The sequence below is a fragment of the Anguilla rostrata genome, chromosome 17 (genome assembly GCF_018555375.3).
Source record: "Anguilla rostrata isolate EN2019 chromosome 17, ASM1855537v3, whole genome shotgun sequence".
Classification (NCBI taxonomy): Eukaryota; Metazoa; Chordata; class Actinopteri; order Anguilliformes; family Anguillidae; genus Anguilla; species Anguilla rostrata.
Window position 1 is genome coordinate 18,944,689 of NC_057949.1, and position 20,886 is coordinate 18,965,574.

A 20,886-nucleotide genomic window follows, 5' to 3' on the forward strand; every position below is an offset into this window, starting at 1 on the left:
GCCTTAAAGGGGAGGTACTGTAAGAGGGTCTGTCAAATTTCAATCAGAATTGCGCTGGCTAGTTAAGAAAGTAGGTAGAATTTAGCAAACTGTACACATGCGTTTCGTGAAGGTTAATTCTTGAGATTTCTTATTTTGCTTTGTCTTATTACTTTTATTTAACGTGAACGTCCGCACGTGATTATTAAGCAACAACGCCGTACTTTGTATGTAGCTACCTCATGTTGAAAGTTTCGGCATACGTGATTACATGATATGGTTTTAATCAACAATGTTGTATTCATCCAACATTTTCAAGAGTGTCCTGTTGGTGTCACGCTCTATTTGGAGCACAGGTTAGAAAAGTAGTTTAATGTTCTGCTGTTTGCTAACGTTGCATAACATTATATAATTTCTTTTTTCTGAGAGGAGTGAAGGAAAAATTATGTAACTTTCTTTCGTTTCGCAAGTATAGTTACATTGTTATGGATATTTGAAACCGAGCAGGGAATTCTATAACGGGATGTGAAATTGTATCATCATAGCGGGTTGTGTGCCTGTGAACACGGTAACCTCTATTTCCCTTTGCAGGCTGTGTGCGGTGTCAGAAGCGAAATATTGCTGTGAAGACAGGAGAATGGAGAAAGAGAAAGGTACCCCCAAGATACCTGGGCCAGCCGAGCCCCTACACCCACCCGCACCTTCTCAAACATGGTGAGCCTGGATTTCCATCAATGAGTTTTAGTTGGGTCTTAGTCTGTTTCTGTACCATTTCCCCAGGTACGGTGGTGCAGTGGATAGCACTGTTGCCTCCCAGGTTCAATTCCTGGCGGGGGCCTTTGAGTTTGCATGTTTTCCCCGTGCTCTTTTCCTCTGAGTGTTCCGGTTTCCTCCCACAGTCCAAAGATGTACAGGTTAGGCTACTTGGGGGGGGGGGGCAATGCTGTAAAGGAGTATGCACGCTCGCGGTTAATAAATAATACATGTCTTTTCAGCTGAAAAAGTTGGCAGCCACAGTAGGCCCAGTGCAAGTGATTTAGGGCTTTTTAACACAGAATTGCAGTCTCTCTTTGGATGTTTTTCCGGCCTAAGGTCAGGTCCCAAGCTGGATGTATTAACCAGAATTCTGAGAAACGCCACTAATTTGGAACGTGGCCACACAACCCTCAGCCCTGTCAGCCCTGTTCTGTCTAAAGACCACATGCATGCTCAGTCTCACTGTCTTCTCACGTTCCCCACCCCTGCCACAGGTGAGGTGACGCCAGGCCTGACACAAACCGAGTACGAGCTTCGTCGGCACAAGCTGGCCTCTCTCATCGCGGCACAGGCGGCCAGACTGGACCCTACCTCCCCCAAAAACGGCACCCTCTCCTCCCACATCGCCGTAATCCTCTCGCACCCTACACGCTACATGACCAACGACATCCCCTACCCCTTCCACCAAAACCAGGACTTTCTCTACCTCACTGGTATTCTGGAGCCAGACTGCGCGCTGGTTCTGTGCTGTCTGCCCCGACCCGAGAAGGCCATCCTCTTTGTGCCCCGCAGAGACCCAGCCCGCGAGCTGTGGGACGGGCCCAGGTCAGGAAGGGACGGGGCGTCTGCCCTGACTGGTGTGGAGAGGGTTCATAGCACCGAGGAGCTCGGCCTTGTACTCAAGACCTTGAAAGGTACAGGACCCCTGTGCCTCTGCCACTGCAGCCATATATGCCCTGACAATTTCCATGTATTTCAACATTTCAGCGTTCATAAGCTGATACGTCTGATCATGCATTTAAACTGAACATGTGGCATCATTGCAGTTATGCCTTTCTTGGCCTTTAATTTGATATTCCGCTTTCAATTAATCCCCTTCCTGCTCATTACTCTCTCTGTCTCTCTCTCATAGGCAGTACAGTGTGGTATGACGGGTCTCCGTCTTGCCATCCACAGCTGCACCAGGCCCACATGCGCCCTCTGCTGGAAGGAGGCCCAATGGTGCGGCCCCTCCGGCCTCTCATACACTCTCTGAGAGCCATAAAGAGCCATGGGGAAGTGGCACTGATGAGGGAGGCGGGGCGTATCACTGCACAGGTACTACTACTGGTTCAATCTCATGAATTACAGATAAGGGACCAATCAGAGCCCTGACTGAACTCTCATTTGAATTCCCTGTGGCCATCTTGGTCATAAGGAGCACTGTTCATTTTCTACAAGTAGCTCCTATTGTTATGTTTTGTAGAGATGATTCATTGCAACAGTCCTCTGGATTTTGCAACTGAATCATGTACACAGTGCTGTATAAAATGGGCTTACAGTTTCACTAATGAGTATATTGTGTTAATCAGAAATGCCATTACTGCAGCTATTCTCAGGTCTGGTAATGTCTTTCACTTTCAATGGTGGCATTTCATGAAGAAATAATAGTAATGAAAGTAATGGAGCATTATGCTGTGAATTGCAAGCTGGAAACATACGTTGTAACTCTTGAGATCCTCTCTTGTATGCCCTACGTGCATTAACATGGAAGTTAATCTATCGGTCATGTCTCCTTATGAACTGATAGCTTGAGTACACAAGGTACCTTGTTTGGGGAGTCTACTGCCTTGTCAACAGCCATCAACACCAGAACCCAAATTCAGTATTGACAATGTGTGAGAGCTTGAGAGTTTTGATCTGGGTCTAGATTTTATGCTGAATTGAGGGAATTATGCACTATCTTCTCCGGTTCTTCCAGGCGTTTAAGAGGACTATGTCCATGTCTCGAGGAGATGTGGATGAAGCACTGCTGTATGCAAAGGTGAGGTGCTTCTGCATGGCTTTACATTCCTTCTCCTGCACTTCCTGACTTCTCTCTTGTACTTACGGATTCTCCTACTGTAATTTCTGATTCCTCTCGTATACTTTCTGACTTCTTATATTCTTTCCGACACTTCTCCTACACTTCCTGATTCCTCTCCTGTACTTCCTGGTTCATCTCCTGTTCTTCCTGATTGCTGTAGTCCTGATGTGACTCTCAGTCACAGCTTCTGTTCGGGTTGGGTGCCTTTACAAACTGGGCTGCTTGGGAACAACAGATTTTCATGTCTGAGACTTAGTATTAATAACATCAAATTATTCTACAGAACCCTGTTACATCACTGTTACTGTAGTGAGATACAGATAACCCTTTTGGGAATCCAGGTTCATGGAGACCACATTAATATCTGTATATCTGTCACATATCTGAGCTAACTGTTAATCTTAATTCGGCTCAGTTATTGTTCTGCATTTCATTTGAAAGATTAATAACTGTTATTTGAACCCTTGTTTGATGCACAGTGCAGACGTGATACATTATAATGGTGTGTACGTATGACTGTTTCTCTTTTCTTTTCTTAGTTTGATTTTGAGTGTCGCGCCCATGGTGCCAACTTCCTGGCTTATCCCCCCGTCGTTGCTGGTGGCAACCGCGCGAACACACTGCATTACATCAGCAACAACCAGATTGTGAAGGTAAAATGGAGACAGTCTTAAATCAGACCGCGGTTTGAAAATGCTGGATGAAGAAGAGCTTTCAGATAACGAGCTGACATTACACACAGCTCGTTATCTGAAAGCACAGGCTAATTAAACACTCACAGATACTAGATCACACCTTTGACAGGTAGGGTCTCGCGTAATCAACTAATCAAATTGTATTTATGTAGAGCATTTCACAAAGAATTGCCACATAGCATACCCCGGTGTAAACCGCACAAAGCAAGCCAGACGTGTCAGAGGAAAGGAAGATCTCCCTGTAGACATTTACATGCACCGAGTGAGTTTTGTGAACACTGCTCAGCAAATTCAAAATTTGTATTGTGAAAATGAGAACTGAGCTGGCTGGGGTGGAGTGACCCACAAAGCCAGGGGTTTTCAAACCCAGGGCCACCGTTGTTCCAGTCAGTCTACGGTTGGAAATGTTTTTCTTGACTGATATACAGACGGGTGACAAATCAAAGGAAAACCCTGAATAAATGAGTGGAAACACATAACAAATGCTGATGCTTCCATACAGGTGTACTGCTTGATACAATTAAGCAATTAACATCCTGTCATGCTCTGCGGCATGTGTACAAATGCTGAGCAGGCCCAGTTAACCTCAATTTTGGATCAAGATGGCAAGAGGAAAGGATCTAAGTGACTTTGAAAGAGGGTTCATTATTGGGGCACGGATGGCAGGAGCTTCAGTCACAAAGGCTGCTCAACTGGCTAATGTTTCAATAGGAACAGTGATCTGCATTTAGATCTATGGGAAGGACATCAGTAGGTAGGGCCGAAAATTTGTGGTCAAAAGCGCACGTTCGATGACCAGTAATGCTCGTGCATTAGTGCATTGGATAAGCGTTAGCATCATAATGAAAAACAGAAGACTCTTCCTCAGAAGAGGCTCTTCCTCAGATGACTGAATGTCAGTGAAGGACATGATCAGACTGTGTCAGCAATGACAGTCTGTATACAAATACATAGAGAGGGATATTATAGTAGGGTTGCATAACCCCTCATTACATATACAAATGCACATTTGAGAGTTCAGTGGTGCAAAAACCATAGGTACTGGTCTACAGAGATGTGGAAAAAAGCGATATGGTCTGATGAGTCATTCTTCACCATATTTCTCGACGAGGCGAGTGCATGTGTGGCGTACGCCAAGAGAACAGTACAGGCCTGAATTCTTGATCGATGCGTTAGACCGCACTCTCCACCACCATCATCTAACACCAAATGAGGGTATATCTTTTGAAAGAATGGTGTTCCATCCCTCCAGTAAAGCTCCAGAGACTTGTAGAATCTGTGCCAAGGTGCATTGAAGCTGTTCTGGCGGCTCATGGTGGCCCAGCACCTTACTAAGGCACTTTTATGTTGGTTTTTTCTTTAATTTTTCACCCGTCTGTATGTACTCGTACTACACACACAGGTATATGTACTCACACTTTGTGCACAGATATATGCTTCCCCCCCATCTCTCACACACTCTTTTAATCTCTCTCTCTCTTGCTTTCAGAATGGGGAAATGGTTCTGTTGGATGGTGGATGTGAATATTTTGGCTATGTCAGTGATGTCACCCGTACCTGGCCAGTGAATGGCAAGTAAGTTGCACAACCATTAGCTTGACTAGAGTCTGGATCATTATTTCAGAATTTTTATCCCAGCTTTGGAGAGCTCATGTGCTACTCTAGGCCTGTCCCAGTGGTGCAGCATCCTCCATGCAGGACCAAGCACAGCCCGCACCCATCGTCAAATTACGTGTCTGCCAGTTGCATTTTTCGACACTGTGAGAGATGCCGACGGGTCGCAGGCTCTGACCAATGAGGGGAGTCGCTTTTGGTATGTCCTCTATCGCTATGGTCGAGCTTGGATGACCCTGCAGGTCTCCTCACCACGTTTAGCGGAAACTGAGACTGAGGTTGACTGAGCGTGTACTCCGCTGGAGTGCCTTCCTCAGGCGTGCACCACGGGGGCGCGGGTGCGGGGCGGGGCAGGAATGCTAGCCGCTAACTGTACTTGCCGCAGGTCTCATCGCCCTTGTCTACAGTGACGAATGGAGCAGTGAATTAGGTGTCCTGGCGCTGCTGATTTTGACAAGGCGGCGTGAGAAACGCTGCGATGCTGAGCGAGCGGCTCGGCGGGACAGACGCCGCTAACGGCCCTGAGGCCTGCTGGGAAACGTGTACTGGGGAAGGGCGCGCATACCATCATTTTCTTTTATTGTTGTCATCTTTTTATTGGTCAGATGCCCTTAACAATGACATGAAGGGTAGTTGCCACATTTGTAAAGCATTTATCAGTTGAATGCCCATTCTGCAGAGGACTATGGATTCATTTTACAGAAAATATGCGCACGTGTGTATCCCTCCTCTTTTAGATTTCCTGTCTGTTCAAAATAGATTGTATGCATTAATATTTATGTCAAGATTTGATACTTTTCGTGAGCCAAGTTTCGGTAATGAGAAAAATGTCAGGGGACGCTTCATTAACCAAAACATGAACAGTGTAGGCGACAGGCTCCCAATATTTTAGTGTAGGAAAGCTAGCCCACGGCGAGTTTTGTAGCCCTGTCGCGATTCTAATTCAGGATTAAAGACGGTAGAAGTAGATAAGATCTCAGGAGGCCGAGTAGTGATTTGTACAAGATTCGTTGCAGTAGCACCGTTAGGTCTAGATTTCTTGCGTGGCAGACACGCAGAGCACTGCCTGACAGGAACGGGGATGGGGAGAGTGGGAGCATGAAAGGGAACTCCAGGCTGGAGTGGGGGGGTGTGAGAGTAGTGGTGAGAGACGATGGCGATGAGGAGTGCCTAGTGTCCAGGCAGGTGGGGTGAGTAATTAGTCATGCGCATGGGGCAGTCTGTATTGTGTTAAAAAAATAAATAAAAGGAAGCACACGCTACCACATTCATTTTCCAAACCGCTTATTTGTGGTTAGGGTCATGGGAGGTGCTAGAGCCCATCCCAGCATGCAATGGGTGAGAGGAAGGAAAACACTATGGACAAGTCGCCAATCCATCACAAGTCGCCAATCATCATCCATGCACCATACACTCACAAATTCATACCTCGGGGCAACTTAGACTCTCCAGTTTGCCTAACCTGCATGTCTTTGGAGTGGGGGAGGAAACCCACGCAGACACAGGGAGAACATGCACAGGAAGGCCCTTGGTCAAGATTCAAACTGGGTACCTTCTTTTTGTTCTGTTTACTGCAGTGCCCTTCACTGCACCACCATGCCGACTTAATCTGATTTATTAAAAATTTTTATATTTAGAGAAATGTGTTTCGGTGCTGAAATGAGTTTCGGTGCTGGCTGCTGAAATGCGTTTCGGTGCTGCCTGCTGAAAGGTTTTTTTGAGGATACCTGTGCTTGCCTGCTCTCCCCTTCTCAAATTCAGAGGGAATGTTGCAGGACTGGGGCGCTCCTCATTGTGAGGGAAAAAAATTGGGTTAAAAATACATGAATACATATTTTTTTGAAGAATAAAGGGATTTCAGACTGGCATTTAATGTCATGTTTTTGTGTAATTGGAGGAATTTAATAGTCTAAAATCATTGTTGAATTGTGATTACATTGTTTAAGCAAGCAAAGACTTAGAAGCAGAGATATTTGAGCTGATCTTGTCCTATTTGGTTGGAGCATTTAAAAATGAGGCAGATTGTGTAAGTAAACGTAATCCTGTAAGGATAAGTGTAATGAAACATCAGTCATGGCATTGTTTTGCTGTTCAAATACCTTGGAGAACCCTGGCTGCAAGTGGAACTTCTTGTGGTTGCATCTGGCATGTCGAGTCTAAACACAAGCTGTGAGTTTAAGTTGGAGTGATTGAGCCAACTGCCCTGATGTTATGACACAAGTGCAATTATGTGCTGTCCAAAAGTCAGATGCACACAGTACTTAGCAAAATGTTACTATGAAGTATTATTATTATTATTTTTATTATTATTATCAGAATCAGATATTGCAAAACCATGAATGTAAGTAGACATTGCATCAATGGGTATGATGATTAATTTAATCATTCTATCAGGACATTTTGTGGGACGTATAGTTTTTTGTACTTGTATAAATGTCTAAGATTGCTTGAAGACGCTAACCAGGCCACAGACAAGCTTAAGGAAGGCATACACTGTAATGATGTGGTTTGTCATTGGAAAGACAGTCTTGTGTATAAAGAACCTCAGCCACGAGACATGGCCAGGATTCAATCTGCTTTTCTCTTTGATGTTGACTCCCAGTGAAATCAATGTTTTTTTTTGTTTTTTTTCCTTTAAATCGTTTTTTAAACAACGTTTGGAAATGTCAAGGATCAACATAATGTCCAGCAAAATGTACCTCGCCATAGTCGTTTGCAAATATCAATTGAATAATTAATGTTTTTAAGTTTTCTCAGTTATGGGTGTAAGTATTTGGTGCATATTGACATGTTGATATCAAATGATAATGTTTTCTCTTCCTGGTGCTGATGAGTGTGTCCCGCTCTGGCCGCCCCCGTCCTGCCCAGGTTTTCCCCGGCCCAGGCGGAGCTGTACGAGGCGGTGCTGGAGGTGCAGAAGGCCTGCCTGTCCCTCTGCAGCCCCGGGGTCAGCCTGGACCACATCTACAGCAGCATGCTGGCGCTGCTGGGGGGCAAGCTCCGGGACCTGGGAGTCATCCCCCACACGGCCAGCGATGCAGACGCAGGAAAGGTACCCCAACCCGCCACAGCTGCCAGGTTTACCCCCCAGACTCATTATTACGCCGGTGAACTGAAAAAATCAGCCGTCAAAATATTACCACTTTACAACAAATATATATATACACTCACCGGCCGCTTCATTAGGTGACAGGAGTGGCACCCGGTGTGGTCTTCTGCTGCTGTAGCCCATCTACTTCAAGGTCTGACGTGGTGTGCGTTCAGAGATGCTCTTCTGCATACCTCGGTTGTAATGAGTGGTTATTTGAGTTACTGTTGCCTTTCTATCAGCTCGAACCAGCCTGGCCATTCTCCCCTGACCTCTGCCATCAACAAGGCATTTTCGCCCAGAGAACTGCCGCTCACTGGATATTTTCTCTTTTTCGGACCATTCTCTGTAAACCCTGGAGATGGTTGTGCATGAAAATCCCAGGAGATCAGCAGTTTCTGAAATACTACCAACCCGTCTGGCACCAACAATCTTGCCATGTTCAAAGTCACTTAAATCACCTTTCTTCCCCATTCTGATGCTTGGTTTGAACTTCAGCAGATCGTCTTGACCATGTCTACATGCCTAAATGCATTGAGTTGCTGCCACGTGATTGGCTGATCAGATATTTGCGTTAACGGGTGCAGTTTGCAGTTGAACAGGTGTACCTAATGAAGTGGCCGGTGAGTGTATATATATATATATATATAGATATATATATATATATATATATATATATATATATATATATATATATATAATCCAATTGATTGTGCCTTCATCAAGTTCATGTTGAATAGATATATAGATATGCCTGGTGTATACATAAAATAGAAGAGATCAGTTGTTCGTCATAGATTCCAAGTCCATACATATAATTGGGTGCATGTAGACCTCAAATCCTTGTGCACATACAGCTTGAATGATTTCTCTATACAGTAATAATCTCAGTACAAATATGGTTTTTAAACAGAGCCCCTTTATCAGATGTACAGGGCGAATCACCTGTGAAATTTAGCATTCCACTTTCGTCGTCCTGTTCATGGTCACCAGTCAGACATTGCAAAAGGTTTTCAAACTGTAATTCTGTGGCAGGAGCTGTCTTTTATTCATTTTTGGCCAAGATTTAGCCCACTGAGGACTTTTTCATTACAATAAGTCAATGATCAATGAATAACGACTTACTTTTTATGGAAATGTATGTTCTTAATACCTGAGCTAGACATGAATTACAGTATTTTAGACCATCCCTACAGTACTGTACATGGGTGTATTACAGAGCCTATCAGGAGTTTTTGTATTATGCAAGTAGTTTATCCTTTCATTTTGTTGTCTTATCCAAAAAAAGGTTTTCCTAGTAGTGAAACCCTGATGAAACAATTAATTCTATTTGAAACAATGTTTCTTGTTGGGGGGAGACCCCATTTTATTGCTGTAGAAGCTGCCTTGGAGCTGTTTATTCGAACTTTCGAAGTATTGCTTTAGACCAAGAAACCTAAAATGGACCTATACCAGCCATTGCAAAGCCAGCAGGTCATCAGAAACATCAATAAATATGTAAAATATCCTTCATCGCACACAAAAACTGCTCTTCCAATTGAAAACATGCACGGAAACTGAAATAATATCAAAACTCAAATCAGTTTATGAAGTGAATTATTCCTTTTAATGTGAGTGTTCACAACTGTTTGGACATGTTTAATGGTAACAAACCTGTGCATATTTATTGAAAATATAAAGTTTAAAGCAGTCTACTTTATATCTTGGCTTTCTTTCTTTTTTTTTAAAATTTTTTTTAATGAAGTTGACATTTGCTACATTATTCAATATGCCTGAAGTGTGAGTAGCCCCTGAAATCTTGCTTACATTTAGGGGGGTGGGTGGGTAATAATCACTACAGATACTTGGTGTAATTGCTGTTCTAAAGGTTTAGGCTGAAGGATTCAAAGACATGAAGTGGGTAATCGAAGTTAAACGGGAGCTTATTCAAGCCTGGATTCTATTTTTCTGTCACCTTTACTTTTTTTGCCCTTCTTCACAAACATGGTCTGGGGTGTCCATTGTTCTTTGGAAGTAACTTGCCAAACTGTGTTTGTTTGATATAAATGAAGTGCTGCAGCCATTTGTAACTTAAAGTGAAGTATAAATCTGGATTGAATCCAAGCCTCTATTGTCCAGTTTTGGGAGTGCAGCATGTAGAAAGGATATGACATTTTTGAGACGTGCTTCATCCCATGGTTCTGTGTCTCCTCTCCCTCCCTCCCTCCTCCCAGGCCGCGCGCAGGTACTGTCCACACCATGTGGGACATTACCTGGGTATGGACGTCCACGACACCCCCGAGCTGTCCCGCTCTCAGCCACTGCAGCCTGGCATGGCCATCACCATTGAGCCTGGTATCTCTGCAGAAGCAATGCATAGCATGCACGCGCACGCACGCACGCATGCACACACGCACACAAACAACACACACAAACACATGCGAGCATACACACACTCACGGACACACACATGCATACACAGACAGTTATAGCAGCTGTCTGTACATCATACATGCTGCTCACAGCTATGGAAGTCAGGGTGGTTCGTGTTTTCCTGTCTATAGCATCCCAAGGCCATTAGCCCTCCCTTGCTCTAATGTTGTACCAAACAGTAAGGATACAGGTAGCCTTTTCTACAAACAGTAAGGATACAGGTAGCCTTTTCTATTTTACATTTTTGTTAGGATCCAGAAGGGCAGTACTCTGTAAAAGGCCATCCAAATTGTACAGAACAAGGCACAGGCTTGAACCCAATATGTGCCTTTAACTGTTGATAACTTATCCTAGTCTATGAATAAATACATTTTACACTGTATAATGCCCTTCACAAAGGGATTGTACCAGAGATCCCTATCACCAAGGAGCAGTGATGGTCATCCTGCTGCCCACAGACTGTCTGCATGTGGCCCAATCATGTTCATGATATTAAAACATAATATATTATAATCAGTGCATGAGAATTGAAAATGTTTTAGTGTATAACAGTCCATAAATCTATACGGAAACTAATATTTGTAACTGGAATTTACAAATTATTTTGTATTGATCCAGTCGTTCTATAATCACATGATGCATTTTCAATAAACCTGTATGTTGCTCCTGCCGGTGTGCATGCTGGTGCACTGAAGTACTTGCTGTCCAATAACGAGAATACGCTCCATCGTTGCAGACCTCCGACAATACTAGGTAGCACATAAATATCGTGCAAGTCTTTTGAACCACAGGCCTGAAGTATATGTTTGGACAGCACTGGGACCAATCTCTTCTCTCTCTCGGTCAGGGCTGTACATTTCTGAGAATGACGATGGGTGTCCAGAACGATTCCGGGGACTTGGGGTGAGGATCGAGGATGACGTGGTGATCCGAGAAGAAGGGGGGCCCTTGATCCTGTCCGCGGACACCCCAAAAACCATCCCTGACATCGAGAGCATCTGTGCGCAAGACTGAAAGAGAATGGAGAGCCAGCGGCAGAATCAATCTGCGCCCCTTAAACAAGCACAACAAAAAGGAATGGAGGGGAGATGGACATTGCAAAACCCTCTCTACATTCTGAGAAAGAGGGAGGTCCAGGTACGAGCAGGCGCTCTTAGCAGCCAGCGTGAGCCAGAACTCCAGAACTGTAACTGTGAATGGACTGTTTTTATTTGTGCTTGTAGAACGTCAGAAATGTCTTCATTGTCCCGACGATGAAAAGAATATAGGACCTCTTTTGCTATTCTCTGACTAAAAAAATACAAAATAAAAATCTCTGGAAGTTTCGTCTGAAAGTAGTGTGCATTCTGAAATGTCATGACTATCTCTTTTGTCTTTGTTTGGATTTTAGAAAATGTTTCAACAGCTGTCTTGATCTTTAGGCCAGAGCATCCCCCAATGTTGCAGTCCCCATAATCGTTTCCTGCCTGACAGAGCCACTCAGTGATTAGTGCATTACACTTCAACACTATTTGCATATACCACAGTTTAAGAGCTTGTAAAAAGTGGCAGAAACATTAAGCACTGTATAAGTTTGTTGACGTTCACTAAGCAATTCCAGGACAGTAATGCTATTAAAATAAAATAGGAAAATATAGCCTCTTGAGATAAATAGTCAAGTTGCACCATTTTAGCTTGTTTAAGTAGAGGAATTTGTGTGATACTGAAAGAAAATGTACAATGAGAAACACTGACTCAGTAAGGTAAAGTATTTAAGGGGCAAGTCAAAGGGAGTGAAAAAATTTTCTTAGTTCGGTTTGTTGTTTATACTTTTTTTGCTTATGATGACAGGATCAAAGGTATTTAACCTAAACCCTAAAACTACATTGCATGTCTGGATTAGATCCTCATAATTGTGACGTCCTCTTATTATACGCCTGCATAATTGCCAGTTTTGTAGGCTCTTCCATTGTAATCTATATGGCCTGAACCGATTTGAGCGTAATTTAGTCGCTTTAAAAAGGAAGCTTTCAGAAAAATTACTCCAGTGTGAAATTGTCATATACGTTCAACGTTATTCGACTGCCCCCCTCAGACAATTACACTGGTACTACAGCTCCGAAAAGATACGAAAGTCCTTTCCGGGAATTCACGAGCAGCAACCCCCTTCCAATGCTGCTGTAACTCCAACCCTCCCCCCGTGTCGGAGGAGTAGAAACAACAAGCCGCCATTTTGTTTGTGCGGAGAGACGGAGAGGCAGGAGAGACCGAGAGAGCGACACTTCTGCGCCGATCACAACGACTCCGAAACCCGCCGGGCACATAAAGGGTGGCGGTGTCATCTCGGAACAAAAAGCAAGAGAGATAAGAGAGAAGGAGAAAGGGGGAAGGAGAAAAGGAAATTCTCGTTTGAAATCCAAGGAAGAGGGGGTGTTTTTTTACGGAGCCGAGAGGAGAGGCGGAAGAAGGCGATATATTTAAACGAAGGAAAACCTGCGAGGTAGCAGAGAAATTATAATCATAATAATAATAATAGACCAATCTTCACAGGAGCCAAACTCCTGAGAAAAAAAATGAAAACGTGAAGTAACCGTTAGCTAAAGACCAGAGAAAGGGAGGAAATTGCAGAAAAGGAAGAATTAACTGAAGAAAGAATATAAAAGGATAAACGCGAAGGGGGGGATAGACCATCACAAAGACTCAATGAAAGGATTGGGGAGCCAAAAATATTTTTGGGAGGTGTATATCTTTTGGATCCAAAGCTTCCCACTTCTAAAATAACCCATAATATTGTAGCGACCCCCCTCGCTTTATCCGATTTTCGCTCATCGCCGTATTCTCTTGTTCTTGGTTGGGTTTTTTTTTCTTTACTAGCCAGGCTAGCTAGGTAGCTCGTTATACGCAGTGTCAAGAGTATTTCTTCCTGGCTACATTAGCTAACCAATTCACAGAAATATTTATTTATATTAGCAAGTTGCTATTGTTGCTCGTAATTCATAAAATACCTAGCTAGTCTGCTACTTGGGTTAGGCAGCGGCACCAGACGAAGCGTCCACTGCAAAATAAAACTAAAGACTAATTGGATCTATCTGATACCAATTAGTTAGGTATCTAGCTATTGTGATCATTTGGAAACTGCGTCGTTTTTCGTAATCGAAAAAAACAGGTTTTCGTTAACTTGCAACAAGAATTGGAGTGGTTCATACACTAGCTACGGTTTCTGATTTTTGCGAAGATTTTTAACCCCATTTTTCATTCGGCACATACATACAGAGGGCGCAAGATCTAAATTTGATGGAAATATAAATAACAAACATCCGTTTTATTTTTAAATAGCTTGTATTGGTGGGATATAACGCAGAAGGATACTAACTATATTGATAAATAAACTAGGGAAGAGATGCATTTCAATATGCAAGTCATTTATTTTCGAAAATGTGTGAGCTCCTAGCATCATGGTAGCTAATACCGTTGCACATAGACTCTGAACATGCATGAGAATTCAGTTCAGCTGTCTTTCAGTGTTGTGGCATATTTTAACAGTATTGAACGTGTTTTAATTGTTTTTAAAGATAATGCGTTTTTTCTAACACCAGTATTTCCACGGTAAAGTAGAAACGGATGATTTCCCCCCACATGCACCTCAGTGGGACTGCGCTTAAATTGATGATAACTAGTTTGCTAATTGACCTGTCAGTTTTAACTTGCCATAATTCAGATGCATTTCGCGATCGTTGAAGAAAACAAAACTCAAGTATTTTTTCTGTCTGCATCAATGCAACAGTCAAGACGAGCATCTTCAAATATTAGCTACCTATCATCTCTAAAGAGCTGAACAGGATAAGCTCACAGCTGTTGTGATTTTTTTAAAGGTAACGTTAGCACCAACGCATCCTCCCTAAAATTAACAAACATTTATTGGAGGGTAGGAACAGGATTACTGATTATCGGGGGGGAAATGCTGTGGTAATGAGCTCCTGAGTAGTCAACTTTTTTTCTTTCTTTTTAAAAAAAACTAATTTGGGATTTTTTTTTCTTCTCGTGCAGCTAACCTTAGCTGCCTTCTCTTGCTACAATAATGGGATCCGATTGTATCGGCTGCAATTGGAATCCTGTCCTAATCAAAGGTTTACACGTCCTGGGGTTTCTATTAAACATTGTATGAAGCAAATCCCTGGAAGTAGCCGCAGGGGTGCGTTTGGGTTGCGTTTTATATCGCGTTTCCCATCGCTGCCGCTGTCCCCCAGCTCAGCTTCCTCGAATTAAACGCTCGATTTCCCCGCCGACTATGGCGGAAAGGACGGATGCATCTACGGAGGACAAGTCTTGGGACAATTTCTCCGCCGCCGAAGAGGCTACATGAGTTTAGCTGAGGGCCTGTTCGGTTGTCTTGCTTCTCACCGACTCCACCTTCCCTCCTCCTCCGTTTGCAGAAATATATAAAGGAACAAAAAATCCGGCAGGGGAGGGGGGTTGATACGCCGAAGCTGAAACCCAGGAAAGAAGAGTATTTTACAGGACACTTAGTTACCCCCCACCCCCCCTCCCTCGTCCAAGAAAAGGAGAGGGAAAAAGTCAGATTATCGAAAAAGGGAAGATAACAAAGACCAAGAAGAAAGGGCGAATAAGGGAATATATCTATCGTTTGTGGATATATACACATATATATTAATTCCTGAAAAATATGGCCGATAATGTTCTGGAGTCCGGCCCGCCTTCAGCCAAGAGGCCTAAACTCTCCTCTCCGGCACTCTCGGTCTCTGCCAGCGATGGAAACGGTAAATGATATTCGTTAAATTAATAGTGTGTTATGCTGACTTGATGTTTTAATCCTCCACTGTTGTTTTTCTTTGTTTTTTATTTATTTAGTTGATCCCAAGTAAAACGCTGGTGTGTATCTAGCTAGCAAAGCTAGCACTAATTGCCTTTCTCTGTTATGCGCTAGCTGCTAACCACCCTGGGACTTGTGTAGTTGGGCTAGCTAAGCTAGCTTGTTGGGTACTAGACTCATCACTGGCTCATTTGGGGTTCTTTTGAACGGCCACCGACTGTATTATTACCACGGTGACAGTCTTTAGATGCTTTTGGTTGTATCGGATATAGAAAGTTTTGCTAAGACATTGATGTTGCTGAAAATAACTGTTCCTGCTGAATAACTTGATGTACTGTTGTGGTTGTTTTGATGTCCGACGCAAACTAGCTTGCTAGAGGATGACAAAGGCAATAATGTAGCCAGCTAGCCAGCTATCTGAGCCGCGTTTGTAATTTAATGATAAGAACCTGAAAACGCCACCAATTACTGACTAGAACGAAATATACATAGAATGTTTCAAGTTAGAGTTTTTGGGGAAGGGTCGGAGAATGAATGTGCTAAATGGCGTTTCGGTCGTTTGTTTAGCTAGTTAAAATTAGCCGTGTTTTGTCGCGTGGGGAAAAGGCTTGGTTAGCTGTTGGCTATGCTCCGACTAAAGCTACCGAGAAAAAGCTCAAGCCCACGCATTTAAAACACGTCTACTCGCCGATTCCTTCACCTTAATGTTGAACGTGTCTCAGGCCCCGAAATACCCATGTTTGTCCATTGTTACTTGCTACCAAGCTAGCTATTGTCTCCTGGAAATGTCTTCCCAAATTTAGTTAATTGACGTTAGTTAGCTGTTTGTAGACTAGCGTTATATTTACTCTTCCAACGTCAGGCTAGCTCCAAACCTACTAACTTAACGCTGTCTGAGATTGCTAACTAGCTATCCAAATAATTACAACAAACTCGGGAGACCGGTGAAGTTTCCTGATGAATTAGTCTAACCGTTAGACTACTGGAACTGCAGTGCCATTCTCATTACCGAGTGATAAGTTGGATTTCGGACATTTTCTCCTATTGTATGCCTTCCCTATTGTTCGCCACCAGCCGGCTGCTGAATTTTCGACGACATCAAACATCTGTTTAAATAAAATGTAACTAAAATAAGCTGAATGACCAGGTATTCTGTTCTGTGACATTAATTGAAGTTAAAGTGAGAGTATGACATCTCTGTTTTCCCAGTAACCATTCGTTATTGAAAGGAATTCATTGACACGGTGAATGCGTGATTCATACTACAGTTCTTTATTGTTTCTGCGTTGCTTTTTCCATTTTATGTTGGTATTTTTGCTTGTGTACTTCATCTTGGAGCCGACGGGATTTTACGTTGTCCCCAATATTTGGATAGCTAATGTTAACTTGTGCAGTTAATATACTGCTGGTCTAACCATGATCACGATTCTGAATTACGGAAAGGTAGAAAGACGCAATAATGGGGGTATTCTTTGAATGTAACTGGCACGACTACAGGAGCTGCTTAAAGGTTCCGATTAAGTTATACTTTGTTTATTGTTCTCCAGTGTCATGCGTCTGTCATTACAATTTAGTGCCGTATTCCAAAAATGTTGACTGGCACATATTCAGTTGTTAGTAAACTGTGGTGGCCTGTTGGACAGCATGTCTTTGCAATTTGAGTTTCTCTGACACGCGTGCAAACGAACAGTTACAGGTGTTCTGCTCCTCCTTAATCTTGAATCCTGATTCTGAAATAATAGGTTTGGCCATTCAAGATCAGTTGTTGAACAGGTTTTTGCTGAAAGCAAAATCAACTGCTGCTAAATGTCACAACATGCTTTATTTCGGCTAGGAGCCAACAAAGACACGCAGTTGTGATTTCATCATCAGAACCACAGGGGTGAGTCCTGGTCCGCACTTGCTGTCAGAAGTTAGAGCAGTTGAGACTTTGTTAAACATTGACCAATTGTAATTTCGCTTGGCTTTGGTAATGATGCAAAGTTCTACAGAAATCTGCATCAGAATCAATCTGCCCAAAACTTTGAGTCATTGCTCAAATGCACGTTCAACAGTCCTGACAGCGGTGGGACTGAATTTGAGCTCTGGTGGTTCGCAATCTGAATGTGTCCAGGCATTGCAGCTTGCAGATTTCGATGTCGGGGTTGAATGTACTACGTCTGGGCCTAGTGCATTATGGCCCCAGGCACTGAACTGTTTGCTGTTCTCCATATAGCTCAGTCCACATAATTTAAGGTTTGGAAACTTGCACCCTTGTGGCATCACACTTTTCTGTATGTGTCAGTCCTCTGATTTAAAAATACGGAGAATATCCAGTCCATCCCATTATACTATAAGAAGCCTTGATAAAGTTTATGGCAGTGTGAGATTTATTTTGACAGGATGAGTTTGTGGAGCTCTACGCTAGTCTTAAGTTTACATCTTTGGAAGTCTGGGATGCTTGGGGTAGGACACTTATGGTGGGCATGTGGGTTTGGGAGTGGCGATTGAGGTATTCATAGAGAAACCTGGGGGATGGATGTAATTGTTAATACTGCTTGGTTTGTCTTGTGCTAAATACTTTCAAAGGTAAATGTTTTTGTATTGTAAGATTGTGTGTTCTGAATGTTTCTGCCAAAGTGTAGCTCTGGATGGTTTTTCCTTTAAACAGGCATTGTCCCTTTCCCTCCACAGAGAAGAGTATTTTACATTGCAGCTCTGAACTGTTCATATGAGCCATTCATTTTGTTGTACTGCCTTAACGAATGTATCCCCTAATGAGTTATTTGCTTTCAGTTAGGTTTCCCTGCATCTTCATTTAACAGTAAAAACTTTTGATAAACTTCAGAATGTTTGTCTGTTTTCATATAATAGTCTTCAGAGCATCGTAGGCTTGGGTATGTCAAGGTGATGCCGAGATGGCAGCGCACATTCGTGCTGAAGTTCCGAGCCACAGAATGACAGCTTGTCTGCAACTAAAATTGCAGTGGCAGGGAGCACTAGCGCTTGGTATAACTTTTTTCTTGGGTCTTGGGAAGGTGCGAAGCCACCCCGACCCAAAATGAAACGTATGGATACATGAAAGACCAGAACTTTAAAGCGCACACATTGTGTGTCTGAAATGCAGCTTCGGTTACGTTAAAGACCTGCTGCCAAATGCCCATTTTACTGTGTGTGTGTGTGTGTGCGCACGCACGCTCGCGCGTGTGTTTGTGTGCTTGTGCATGCGTGGTTGTGCGTGTGCATGTGCGCGCGTGTGTGTGTTTGTGCGCGTGTCTGTGCTTGTGCGTGCGTGATTGTGTGGGTGTGTGTCTGTGTGTGCGTTTGCGTGTGTGAGAGAGTATGTGCGTGGAATCACAGTGTGCACACACTCACGTGCTCCTGAGTGTTTACCTCTCTGTGGCTTCGTGCCCTGGCCTGACAGCAGGCACCTGGCAGCTCGTCAGACCGCGGCTGGTGTTCCAGGAGAGGAATCCCGCCCTGTGAAGCGCCTGTGAATGGGCAGGAGCCCCGCGCTCCGGCCGGGGGAGGACGCACGGGGCAGGGGAGGCTCGGGCGTCCTCCGTCCTCTCCCTGTTTGCTGTGCCCGCGCCAGGCCTGTCGGTCGGTCGGTGGGTTGGTCTGTCCGTCTGCCTCCGTTCGGTCCCGATCGCGGTGACGGCGCACTGCGGTGTACGATTGGAGGCCTGGCAGTGCTGTGATGGAGCGATGCAGCGCCGCATCCATCATCTTGCGCATGTGTTGCGGTTAAACCGTCCTCGGCGCTGGCGCAGACGTAGCGCGCGCGCGAAGCGCAGGCGTCAAGCGGAGGGCCGGCGTTCTCTTTCCCGCGCAGCACGTGGGTGCACCGTTCCTTAGACTCGGGTCCTAAAGCTGGAGCTGTATCAGGGGAGGCTGCGGTGCCTTACTGTGAATAAAGCTGCAGTATAAACACAAATGCTTGTCAGAAGTAGCCTCTATACCCTGGTGGTCATATTTCAATATGCTTTGAAGTCATTTTGGATGGATTAACAAGCTTGCAGAACCTGCCTAGGTAATAATGGCATTATCTGTGTGTTGTTTGCACTTTGCAGGGTAAATTAATGCCGTTGTTGTGCGACAGTCAGTAATGTTAAGCTCTTCACTTTCGAAGCCCCCTGTGTTCTGTATATCTTCCTTAATATAACTTTGCAGCTTAACAAAGCAGTGATGATTTTGGCTGGTTTTGGCTGTATGTGGTGTGTGATCTGCGGCTGTATGTGGTGTGTGATCTGCGGCTGTATGTGGTGTGTGATCTGCGGCTGTATGTGGTGTGTGATCTGCGGCTGTATGTGGTGTGTGATCTGCGGCTGCATGTGGTGTGTGATCTGCGGCTGTATGTGGTGTGTGATCTGCGGCTGTATGTGGTGTGTGATCTGCGGCTGCATGTGGTGTGTGATCTGCGGCTGTATGTGGTGTGTGATCTGCGGCTGTATGTGGTGTGTGATCTGCGGCTGTATGTGGTGTGTGATCTGCGGCTGTATGTGGTGTGTGATCTGCGGCTGTATGTGGTGTGTGATCTGCGGCTGCATGTGGTGTGTGATCTGCGGCTGCATGTGGTGTGTGATCTGCGGCTGCATGTGGTGTGTGATCTGCGGCTGCATGTGGTGTGTGATCTGCGGCTGCATGTGGTGTGTGATCTGCGGCTGCATGTGGTGTGTGATCTGCGGCTGCATGTGGTGTGTGATCTGCGGCTGCATGTGGTGTGTGATCTGCGGCTGCATGTGGTGTGTGATCTGCGGCTGCATGTGGTGTGTGATCTGCGGCTGTATGTGGTGTGTGATCTGCGGCTGTATGTGGTGTGTGATCTGCGGCTGTATGTGGTGTGTGATTCGGCTGCTTGGCTGATGTGGTGTGTGATCTGCGGCTGCATGTGGTGTGTGATCTGCGGCTGCATGTGGTGTGTGATCTGCGGCTGCATGTGGTGTGTGATCTGCGGCTGCATGTGGTGTGTGATCTGCGGCTGCATGTGGTGTGTGATCTGCGGCTGCATGTGGTGTGTGATCTGCGGCTGCATGTGGTGTGTGATCTGCGGCTGTATGTGGTGTGTGATCTGCGGCTGTATGTGGTGTGTGATCTGCGGCTGTATGTGGTGTGTGATCTGCGGCTGCATGTGGTGTGTGATCTGCGGCTGCATGTGGTGTGTGATCTGCGGCTGCATGTGGTGTGTGATCTGCGGCTGTATGTGGTGTGTGATCTGCGGCTGTATGTGGTGTGTGATCTGCGGCTGATGTGGTGTGTGATCTGCGGCTGTATGGTGTGTGATCTGCGGCTGTATGGGTGTGTGATCTGCGGCTGTATGTGGTGTGTGATCTGCGGCTGTATGTGGTGTGTGATCTGCGGCTGTATGTGGTGTGTGATCTGCGGCTGTATGTGGTGTGTGATCTGCGGCTGATGTGGTGTGTGATCTGCGGCTGCATGTGGTGTGTGATCTGCGGCTGCATGTGGTGTGTGATCTGCGGCTGTATGT

At 44.6% G+C, this 20,886-nt stretch overlaps 2 protein-coding genes across 20 annotated transcripts in view; both read left to right on the forward strand.

Moving 5' to 3' along the window:
* The first annotated feature begins 20 nt into the window (after positions 1 to 20).
* xpnpep3 (X-prolyl aminopeptidase 3, mitochondrial) lies at positions 21 to 11,943 on the forward strand. 2 transcript variants are annotated; one of them, XM_064315846.1, is made up of 11 exons: positions 21 to 335; positions 571 to 693; positions 1,230 to 1,649; positions 1,868 to 2,052; positions 2,696 to 2,758; positions 3,340 to 3,453; positions 4,985 to 5,070; positions 7,978 to 8,161; positions 10,411 to 10,531; positions 11,346 to 11,362; positions 11,457 to 11,596. In XM_064315846.1, the coding sequence occupies exons 1-10, from the start codon at positions 272 to 274 to the stop codon at positions 11,360 to 11,362; spliced, it is 1,377 nt and encodes a 458-aa protein (XP_064171916.1). In that variant the 5' UTR covers positions 21 to 271; the 3' UTR covers positions 11,457 to 11,596. The 2 variants fall into 2 exon arrangements, with proteins under 2 accessions (XP_064171916.1, XP_064171915.1); XM_064315845.1 differs by lacking the exon at positions 11,346 to 11,362 and having other exon boundaries at positions 11,457 to 11,943.
* Positions 11,944 to 12,788: 845 nt separating this feature from the next.
* The window catches only part of ep300b (E1A binding protein p300 b), a 41,384-nt gene continuing 33,286 nt past the window's right edge, over positions 12,789 to 20,886 (forward strand). For 16 of the 18 annotated variants that reach the window (XM_064315825.1, XM_064315829.1, XM_064315832.1 and 13 more), the window contains exon 1: positions 12,789 to 15,366. In XM_064315825.1, the coding sequence (XP_064171895.1) occupies positions 15,273 to 15,366 (94 nt within the window). In that variant the 5' untranslated portion in view covers positions 12,789 to 15,272. The remainder of the gene's footprint in view (positions 15,367 to 20,886) is intronic. The other 2 variants (XM_064315838.1, XM_064315843.1) reach the window with 1 other exon arrangement.